Source organism: Eschrichtius robustus, chromosome 5, assembly GCF_028021215.1.
Source record: "Eschrichtius robustus isolate mEscRob2 chromosome 5, mEscRob2.pri, whole genome shotgun sequence".
Classification (NCBI taxonomy): domain Eukaryota; kingdom Metazoa; phylum Chordata; class Mammalia; order Artiodactyla; family Eschrichtiidae; genus Eschrichtius; species Eschrichtius robustus.
Genome location: NC_090828.1, coordinates 47,072,490 through 47,083,958, shown reverse-complemented (window position 1 = coordinate 47,083,958; position 11,469 = coordinate 47,072,490). Strand labels below are relative to the sequence as shown.

Here is an 11,469-nt window from a genome sequence, read left to right as displayed (position 1 = left end):
TTATTCAGTATTCCAGTAAACATGAGTGAAAATCAACTTTAGCTCATAACTTTAATATTTTCATACAATCAAAATATAGAGATATACACTAAGTAAGCATAACATGAGTTATTTTAATTGATCAGAATATCTTGGGTATGTTTTAGAAACAAAAGAAATGGTTTTTATTAGCATATTAAAACCAAGAGAAAATTAGAGAAGTTCACATTTAAAAAAAATTATCAAGCAATAAATACAGCACTATAGCTACCACTACTTCTATGTACATTGGATTACATTTGAACAAACACTAAATTCCAGAATGAATATTTTATGAATAAATGCACTAAATAACTTTAGAAATTAAAAAAAAATGACAGACTAGAATTGTTTAAAAATTAAAATGACTTTCACAAATACTTTCAGAAAAGTAGCAGATTTGCATTTTAAAAGTTAGAAATTCCCCAAATAAGTTTTTAGATACCAAGGAAGTTTGCTTTTAAATAGTATTGATTTTACTTTTTTATATGAGTAAGATACAAAGGAGATCTTAATTATTAGTACTTCAGTTTTAGAGAAGTCTAATATTTAAAAATATTACTTCTAAAAAAAAATGGGTTCAAAACTAACACTGATTAATCATGGACTGTCTTCACCTAAAGATGGTACAATAGATAAATCCTGGCCACAAAGGAAATCTGATCTAAACTTAATATGATAAAAGCACAATAAAAATACTTGAAAGTTACAATGTATTTTTAATATAATGCTCGCTGATAATTTGACATTTTCTACTGTCATTTATGGTTGAGACTTGATAGCTTGTCTGGAAGAATGCTGAAATATATGAACAGTGCCGGTAAAGGATTTGAATCTGTGTCTTTGAATAATAAATAGCTAAAAAGTGAGATTGTTTAAAGGAATTATTGTATAATTTAGGCATTAGAAAGTTCAGAACAGCCTGAGTTCCTTTTTATAACAGCTTGTTTTGAAATCCGTAAATCTGAAACTAACAATACAGCTTTTACATGTGTATAGATAAATCATAAATCTACTGACCAGGCCTTTTAATAAGTGAATTCTCACTAATTTAGATAATTAACCTGGACAATTTCAAATGACTTCTGAACTTACCATCTATTGACAGCTTAAGAAACAACCTATGATGACTAAGTCATTAGTTTAATACATTTTAAGCAGATTGACACACCACAAAAACAACAACAGCAACAACAAAAAATAACACATAGATGTAATGAATTCTCCTGCCAAAACTGACTCACTAATTGAAGGCATTTTGTTTTTCAGAAATCAGTGGAAAATGACGTTAGGGAAAATGAATCCCATTTAAATGTCACTTTAATTCATTAGCGAGGATTTCTTCCATCTTAATTTAATTATACCATAAATGTTCTGACAACAATTCTTCCTTACTGATACATTCAGGTCTTTCACTATATTGCATCGTCATATATAGTATCTCTATTAAAATATTAAAACATTGTATACGATATATATTGTATTCCTCTAATTTTAAAAAATAGCCTGCAGCATTTCCAAAGCTATATATCTTCATATAGTAAGTCAGAAAAGTAATCTTTTTAATGGGGTAAAACCCATAAGAATAGCAGATTGGCATTTCTCATAGGAGTCATTTAAATTTTCTGGATTAGAATGAAAGTTCATCATCAAAATAAAAAAGGAAATATGTCAAACATATCTATTATTAAGGTATGAATCACCAAAGCTAATATATTCAATAAAACAATGGCCTTGAGGATTTTTTAAATAAATATTTTATATCTTATCATAGATATTTCTCAAACTTCTGATGCTGGCATCTGGTTGTCTTTAAAATAGTTACCAAATAAAGAATTCCAGATTCTATTTTATTATAAAATCAGCCCAGACACAGTATCAGATATTAACATGCACACATTGTTACATTAAGTATTTGTTTTTTAAAAAAATTACCTAGATTGTATATATTTGAGACTATAAAATAGAATAACAGAGTATTTACAAGCTTACTTTTCACAATTTTTTTACAAACTTTTAAGAAAATAAGAAATCCTTCATTGATTTCCTTCATGTAAAATAATTGCTAATTTGTCCACATAGTAGAAATGGAAGGGGCAAAGTTTCTATTTACAGGTATATGGACACAAATTCCTTCCCACTTGTGTAGTAAGATGGGAAAGTAGTCGACCACATGTTTTGTAGTATCATCCAAGATTTCTCCCTAATGATACCAAAGTAGGATTGCGTATCATACATGCTATTCATCAAGCCTCAAAAATGGATATGACAAGGGGTATAACTGTGATGAATCAGCAAATGAGTAGCCAACAGCAATTCTGCTCATTTATTTTTTGGGGGGAGAAGAGGGTAAGCAAACAGGAATAATTAATTCTTTATCTGGTCCACATGAAAAAATAAAAACAAAAAGGGCTAGAATACTTTCTGGGCAAACAATCAATTTCACCAAGGAATATGGGATTAAGATTTTAAAAACAAATGAAAAGCTCATTTTCCTTCAAGTCTATAGGCCTTAGCTAGGTCTCTTTAGGCAACAGGAGTGGAATTGTGCCCACTGTGTCTATGAACTTTTATGGTCTATTTATTTGTGGATTCATGCAGTGGTGTGCTAGAGCTGGCTCACACCAACCTACAACAACTGACTGTGCTCATTTTTACCCAACTCCACATTCAGTGATATCAAGTTGGTAGCTTGAAATCAGCCATGGTGGGAGTACTTACATCATAAAAACTGGCAAAAATGACAAATCAGGACTGTTTTCCCCCACGGAGCTAGTGTGAAACATTTATCAACACACTACTGAATTCATGTGAGGGTTTTCTTTGTCACCTTCAAATAATTCATTTAATATTGAAGACTTCTGATTGTAAAGTCATGGATCCAAGTCCTTGAGTTAGGAGTGGAACAAAATAGTTCAGCAATACACGCTCTATTATCAGTCGTATAACTTTTCCGGTTTTATGACAACGTTTTCAATATCGTGGATGCTTTTTCCGTTTAAGTGTTCACTTGGACAGTCATGACTGTAACCTGCACCATCACTGATTGTTGACACTGTGTAAGATGCAGTACGGAGAGCATCTGAGTGGGAAAAGCTGTTTCCAAATTGGATTTTATATTGATTCCAGTTTCTTCTCAGAATTGCTTGAACCTATAAAACAAGAAGAAACAGAAAGGGTAAGAGCAATTCATAAATGAAATGAAGATAATGTGTTTAATAGTACAATAAGTTATGTACAAGAGCTTTTTTTTTAAAAAAGCATTGATATTGAGTGAATAATATTACTTTATTTTCTTAATTAAAAAATGAGGGCTTCCCTGGTGGCGCAGTGGTTGAGAATCTTCCTGCTAATGCAGGGGACACGGGTTCGAGCCCTGGTCTGGGAAGATCCCACATGCCGCGGAGCAACTAGGCCTGTGAGCCACAACTACTGAGCCTGCGCGTCTGGAGCCTGTGCTCCGCAACAAGAGAGGCCACGATAGTGAGAGGCCCGCGCACCGTGATGAAGAGTGGCCCCCGCTTGCCGCAACTAGAGAAAGCCCCCGCACAGAAACGAAGACCCAACATAGCCAAAAATAAATAAATTAATTAATTAATTTAAAAAAAAATGAAATTGAGTCAACTATCTTTATATTAGGAAATCTTTGCAATTACTCTATACTTTAGTACAGACGACAGAAAACTTCGTATTTCTCTTTCTATGCCTTCTCTTTGAAGCTCTAAAAAGGCACATGAATGTCTTGCTGTCAAATAGTTAATCTACACCCTCACTTACAAGTTGGCATGTGCAACATTTAGTTTTGTATCAATATGTTTATTAAAAGAATGAGATAATTAGTGAAATATAAAAGAAGAGAGAAAAAAGATTTAAAAACAGGGATACAGGGCATATAAATCATTGTCACCATCATCATCATCATCAACAGCAGCAGCAACAACCTTTTACTGTGATTAGCATATGCCAGGTATTGAGCTACATTCTGGAAAAAAAAGAGCAAGGTTTTTGTCCTCATGGAGCTTACCCCCAGAGGGAAGAAAGTGTTGAACAGATAATTACAGCGCTGAACATATAATGGGACGACTATTGTGGGAAAAAAAAGTTTAGGAATGTCACCACTCCACTTTTTTGTATTTAGATACCCCTCTGTCTGGATAAATTTGAAGTTTAATGACTCTTCCATCTTTTCTGCTTGGGGATAGAGATCAGAACTAGGTAGGTCATATACAATGATTTTGGTTTTAACTGAACACAAGACACAGATGATTTTCTTCATATTGAGTCAGTGAGCATAAATGAGAATATCAAACGCATTTCCAACTCGATCACCTGTACATTTCCTGTCTGCTTCTAGGTTAAGAATGTATTAGCCACATGCTGTGACCTGATCTGTGTCTTTGCAAAGCATGTATAGCTTTGAATTGTCTTCCCCAAATCTCTACTGCTCTTTGACCCTTTGATTGTTTCCCCAAAGGGAATCTGAGCATCCAAAAACAACTTTCTAGTAGTTCATGTCCTACAAACATACTCATGCAATATTGTTTAACTTTCTACGAATTACATAAATTCCTCAACTTTTTATTCATTACGTTCATGTGTACATATCAATATTAAACTTTAAAATAGGGCTGCTTATTTAAGTCTTTTCATTTTCTTATCTCTTCTCCAAATTACAAACAATCTATAGCGAATAGATATTCCCAGGACGTCTGCAGCTCTGTGGGGTACTTTAAGGTCCTGTTAGCCTCCTCTAATCTGTCGCTTAAAATGAACACAAAGTTTTACTGTCTCATTTCATATTTTAACATGTAGAAAAACAAAACAAACAAATATAAAGTCAATCAGTTTCTTTAGTAAGAATTCAGAATGAGTTATTAGAAATTCCAGGAGGCGTCTCCCTACTCTATAATTCAAAAATTATGTAGTTAGGAATGCAATATATTGTTTTATTAATATGAAATTCAGAACTTCAGGAATTTCAAGCTTACTTCTTTACATATGGCAACTATATCTGAAGGAAATAATTTTTATTACATAAATTTTCTTTGAAATAACAGCATTTATAGGAAAATGAATACATTTATCTTATAAAAATTATACTTTATTTCTCTCATGGTTTAGTGACGTATTTCTAAGTTCTCCAAATAACATATTTAAATTAAGGTAATTAAAAAATACCATCTGCGTATGTAATATCTTCAAGAATACAAGCAAATGACAAATGGAATGGCTTTAGAGTATGACTTTTAAATAAATATTCAGAGATTTAAAACAAAAATGACATTTGGCCAATTATCTAGGTATTTCTAATGGGAGTTGTTTTTGATCCTGATTTTTATGCTTAATTAACTTCTCACTTTGTTACTAAAAGCTGGACTGATTGAATCCATGTGCTATATAGTTTCTGTTTGAAAGGGAGTGGAATGTAGCTTTGTACAAAAGATTCTACATAAATGTTGGGAAGAAGCTGACATGAAGAAATATTTTAGCTATGAGAGTAGTACTTATAGTCTTAACAAGGAAAGCTTAAATTCAATTCTAAAAGCCAAAATGGCTTTGAAACATATGACTGTTTGCTCTTGAAATATCTACTTGATTAAGATCATCACCCTATTTCTTCCTTGCAACTAAATTGTCAGAAAAACCATGGAAAGCCAATTTCCTGACTTATTTACTGAAGCTAAATATAAAGGTAATTAAAGACCCATAGGCCTTGTAGACATCTGTTTGTTTATGGTACTCTCTATAAGGATGTTATTTTTTTCATCTGCTTTCTCTAACACAACATCACACCTGTTCAACAGAACATTAAAGTGGCCACTCTCAGTAAACTTACAATGAGAAGAATGTAATGGGAAAGATAAAAAGGAAAATTGCCATTGGAAGGCAAGAGAGCCTGCCTGATGTTATTAAAGATATGAAAATGTTTTCATTGATTTACACGTAAGTGTTAGATCAATAGTTAGGCCAACTTTTTAGAATATAACATTGCAATATATAATTTTGTACAATATAAAGAATATGGGTTTATATGACCATTAGTACCTGATAAGAAACCAACTCTACACTGCTTAACCTAAATCAATTAAAAGGTGTTTAATAGAGCTTTATATAAAAATTCTACCTACTTCTCATTACAGAATGTGAGTTTGGTTATTCTCAACAAATCTTTTTGTTCATGTTGTAAAAATATCTACTCTCAGGTGTTGTTAAAGATACCCGTGAGACTAGGGAGGGCCCTTCTGATGTCTAGAGTCCCTAGTTTATGTTAACAGTGCACATTTTTTTGATTGAGAGGACTAGAGATGAGATGAAAGTGACCTGAGTACTTGTCAAGCCACGGTTATTTAACTAGTGAAAAATGCAAATAGGAATATTTTGGCTAAGAAATAAAAATAGAATGTGAGAATAAAAAATAAATAGAGATATTAAGATAAAGGCAAGCTATTTGACCTAACGTGGAAAGCAAGAAGGAAACTAAGCCTGAGCAAAAGATTTCAAGAAGTACATGACATAGTTGGAACCACACAAAATGGTTTTGGCAGCTGTGTCTTCATGTTATGAGAGTGGGAAAAACTAGAGGCAAAGAGACAAAAAAAGGAAGCATTATAGTATTTCTTAAGATGAGAAATGAATCATACACAAACAGGGATTGTATCTAGAGATGAAGACAAGGGGACAGATATTGGAGATGTTGTGCGATGATGAAGGATTTGGTAACAAGTTGGCTCAAAGATTTTTTATTGTAATTTTCCAGTGCCAAAGTTTTCTCAACTTTAGAACATGGCAAAAGATCAAGGCCCGTGTCTCTTTTGCGTACACAGGTAGAGTGCAATAAGAGTGTTAGGCATTAATTTATATATTCCCTGGGCACTTTTTCTAAATATAAGGGCCATTTTGCGATTTGATTCCGATATGATTAATGTTCCCATTTGTACATATATTTTTGTAAATGAGAGATTTGACAAATCTAAAAAGGAATCTATAATGTACTGAGTATCTACTGTGGGTGGGGCATGGTGCTAAAAACTTTATATTCCTAGCTTACGTTAATCCCTGTGAGATTTCTGTAAGGAACTTGCTTTAATTTCCCTTTAATAAAAGTACACACTGAGACTCCTGGAGGTTCAGAATATTTCCTAAGATGTTACAGCCAGGAACAAAATGGCATCTTTGGGTTTAAATGCATTACTGTGTCAGTGCCTTTATTCTACACTGCCTTCCATCACAAAATATTTTACTAGTGGTTATAATTTGTACATTTTAAAAATACCCTTTATAAAAATCAAATCTGTTTCTGCAGATGCAAATGTGTATCTTACTTATTTCATACATGCTTTACGGCATATTGTCTGTAGCTTTCTCATCTATATTTAATTGTAAAGTCCTATGTAGGCAGAAATTGGATTGTCTAATACAGTTTATACAATAATGAATTTATAGAGTTATATAATAAATGCTAATTGAATTTTATTATCAAAACAGATGATGTATCTATTCTTCCTAATTGCATTCTCTGTCCCTACTTCTCACTGACTTCAGAAAAAGTCACTCTTGTCCTCGATACAGCAGAAGAATCATGGAGACACCACTTAAAGATATGAAATATAGTCCACTATGTTTGATAGTTCTATACGCCATTATAAATAAATAAATATATAAAATAAATATCTATATCTTAAAATTGATTAAGAAATCAAATATAAAATTTTATTGTATGCTAAGAGAAAGAAGTAAAATATTACATAAACAAGGGAAAACAATATTTTATAGTTTTTCATGACAGGTACACGATTTCCGACATTGATTAGTTGTATAGAAATGGTTCTTATAAAGTTATGCCAACTGGTTCCATGTGTTGCCCATCTGAAGCTTTGTGATAAGCTTCACCATTACCAAATATATGTCTCATCAGATGCTGTCTGAATTTCTAAACTTTACTGAATTTTGCCAAAATCCTCCAACAGGTTAAATTTTTGTCAAGTAGATTAAAATCATATAAAGAACTAAATCAGTATAGCTCAAACCACTGAGTTATAGCCCTATTGATATGCATAAGAAATATGGTACCAGTTTCTAAGATGCCTGAAACTTCCCAATTAGGAAAAAAATCTTGAAATAACCAAAAGCACATTTCCACATTACAAATCAGAGGGCTCTGTTCTGTTTCCTAACCCACTGCAGCTCTTCCCAGGAGAAAAAAAAAAAAACCAGAGAAAGGGGGAAAGTAAAAATGACCCAATTTTATTTCCTATTAGAGTGTATGTTCTATGAGGATAAGGATTGCCTAACATTGTACCTAGGACAAAGTCCAGAATTAGTAGGATTAGTTCAAAAGGTAGGTCGAAAGACTAGATGAATAAAAGTCATTGATGGAATATTTTAAAGTGAGGCTGAATTTGCCCTAGCCTTGAACTCCAATATGACCTGAACTTTTGGGAAGGAGAATTACATCTAGTAAAAGGGATTCCATGGTTCTTTTTCCTGACAGAAATGGAATTTGAAACTCTTGTTCTTAGGGAATTTATAATTCTGTCTCATTTTTTAAAGGAAAAAAGTATTGCAAATACAAATTGGTAAGAGGAATAAAATCAATCACCATACCTCTCCATTAAAGAAGCAGAAAATTGTAGATACCAAAAGACCCTGTAAAAGACAAATAGAATTATCTGATTCCAAATGGAAAAGATACATTATTTGTAACCAACTTGATGCACATATAGTTAAAAATAAAACCAAAGCTATATGTAAATTTAAAACAAAATTTCACAAGGCAACTTCCTGATGCAAGAACACCATACCTGATAGTGCATGAGGATGTGCATGATGTAATCATACACCTCCTCTGCAATCCTTCCTTCAGGTCGCCATGGAAACAATACAAATTCAATGCCAAGTAATGGCACCAGGATAAGCGTAGCTCTCACAGCTTTCATGTAGAGATTGGATTCTGCTTGGTGAGTAACTTTTAACTTGGTGATAAGAACACGTACAATATTTAATAGGAAAAAAAGATTCACCTAAAAGAAAATAAAATGGCATATGGAAATTATTTCATATTTCATATTAAGAATCATTACTGAAGGATCTTTGATTTTATGAATCTTAGAATATTTTCAGTACACAAGAATATGTTCTATTGACGAGAATATTTGCCAAAATATTAATTTGTATTTCTGCTACTGAATTTTTTTCATTTGTTTCCCAGTTTTACTGAGATATAAGTGACACTATATAAGTTTAGGTTGCATAGCATAATGATTTAACTTACGTATATTGTGAAATGATCATCACAATAAATTTAGCTCACATCGATCATCTCATATAAATACCAAAAATTGTATATATATATTTTACCTTATGATGAGAACTCTTAGAATTTCCTCTCAGCAACTTTCATGTATATCATACAGCAGTGTTAACTATAATCATCATGTTGTACATTACATCCTTCATACTCATTTATTTTAAACGTGGAAGTTTCTGCCTTTTGACCACCTTCCTACAATTCCTCCTCCTCCACGCCCTGCCTCTGGGAACCGCAAATATGTTCTCTTTCTTCTATGAGTTTGTTTGTTTCTTTGTTTAGATTCCACATATAAGTGAGATCATACAGTATTTGTCTTTCCCTGTCTGACTTATTTCACTTAGCATAATGCCCATCCAAGTTGTCTCAAGTGGCAGGATTTCCTTATTTTTTATGGCTAAATAGTATTCCATTGTGTGGTGTGTGTGTGTGTGTGTGTGTGTGTGTGTGTGTGTGTGTGTGTATAAATACCATAACTTCTTAAGTTGTTTCCATGTCTTAGCTATTGTGGATAATGCTGCTATAAACATGGGGTGCAGATATCTCTTTAACATAGCGTCCTTGTTTCCTTTGGATATGGAATTGTGATTTATTAATTTAAAAAGTACATCAATTTTAATGGACTTTTAGATTTTAAAAAATAAATTTATGGTGGAATTATCGTGGACCACCTTCAGCTGAGTAATATCTGATTGTTATTCTTAGTTCATTTTCTTATGCAAAATTTTAAAATTTTGCTATGATTAAAAAAACCAAAGCTTCTGAACATTTTCAGCTCAAAGAAAGGAAATAATTGTTTGTAGCAAAGGCTAATTATTTTGTGTCTACTCTGTATTAGTGTTCATACTAGGTACTTACCAAATATGTATTATACCATAATAACTATTTTCATCTTTTTGGTTTATCCTTCCTGCGTTATTTGTATGTGTATGTGTGTAACAACAATCCTCACAACTCCCCATGATAGTACTATAATCCTCTTTATCCTTATGAGGAGGCTGAATCACATACTGGAACCAGTTGATATTCAACCTAGATCATCCTAGAGTTAAAAAAATTTGGGACCCAACAAGGCCTTCTGTCAATTACTTTCTGTAATTATAAACTTACTATGAGTTTACAACTTTCCCCAAAAGAAAGCATTCTCTCTGAAAGGGAAACATGAAACTTTAAAAATATAGTGTTCAGGAATAGAAAGTCCAGAGATAAACCCATGCACATATGGTCACCTTATCTTTTGACAAAGGAGGCAAGACTATACAGTGGAGTAAAGACAGCCTCTTCAATAAATGGTGCTGGGAAAACTGGACAGCTACATGTAAAAGAATGAAATTAGAACATTTCCTAACACCATACACAAAAATAAACTCAAAATAGATTAAAGACCTAAATATAAGGCCAGACACTATAAAACTCTTAGAGGAAACCATAGGCAGAACACTCTATGACATAAATCACAGCTAGATCCTTTTTGACCCACCTCCTAGAGTAATGGAAATAAAAACGAAAATAAACAAATGGGACCTAATGAAACTTAAAAGCTTTTGCACAGCAAAGTAAACCATAAACAAGACGAAAAGACAACCCTCAGAATGGGAGAAAATATTTGCAAATGAAGCAACTGACAAAGGATTAATCTGCAAAATATACAAGCAGCTCATGCAGCTCAATATCAAAAAAACAAACAACCCAATGCAAAAATGGGCAGAAGACCTAAATAGACATTTCTCCAAAGAATACATACAGATTGCCAACAAACACATGAAAAGATGCTCTACATCACTAATCATTAGAGAAATGCAAATCAAAACCACAATGAGGTATCACCTCACACCAGTCAGAATGGCCATCATCAAAAAATCTAGAAACAATAAATGCTGGAGAGGGTGTGGAGAAAAGGGAACCCTCTTGCACTGTTGGTGGGAATGTAAATTGATACAGCCACTATGGAGAACAGTATGGAGGCTCCTTAAAAAACTAAAAATAGAATTACCATATGACCCAGCAATCCCACTACTGGGCATATAACCTGAGAAAACCATGATTCAAAAAGACACAGGTACCACAATGTTTGCTGCAGCACTATTTAGAATAGCAGGACATGGAAGCAACCTAAATGTCCACTGACAGATGAATGGATAAAG

At 32.9% G+C, this 11,469-nt stretch overlaps 1 protein-coding gene across 6 annotated transcripts in view; it reads right to left on the bottom strand.

The window, feature by feature from the left end:
- Positions 1–1,889: 1,889 nt before the first annotated feature.
- CALCRL (calcitonin receptor like receptor) overlaps positions 1,890–11,469 on the bottom strand; it is a 102,526-nt gene continuing 92,946 nt past the window's right edge. For all 6 annotated transcript variants that reach the window (XM_068544809.1, XM_068544813.1, XM_068544811.1 and 3 more), the window contains 3 exons: positions 8,820–9,038; positions 8,623–8,664; positions 1,890–3,170 (listed from right to left, as the gene is read on the bottom strand). In XM_068544809.1, the coding sequence (XP_068400910.1) occupies positions 2,955–3,170; positions 8,623–8,664; positions 8,820–9,038 (477 nt within the window). In that variant the 3' untranslated portion in view covers positions 1,890–2,954. The remainder of the gene's footprint in view (positions 3,171–8,622; positions 8,665–8,819; positions 9,039–11,469) is intronic.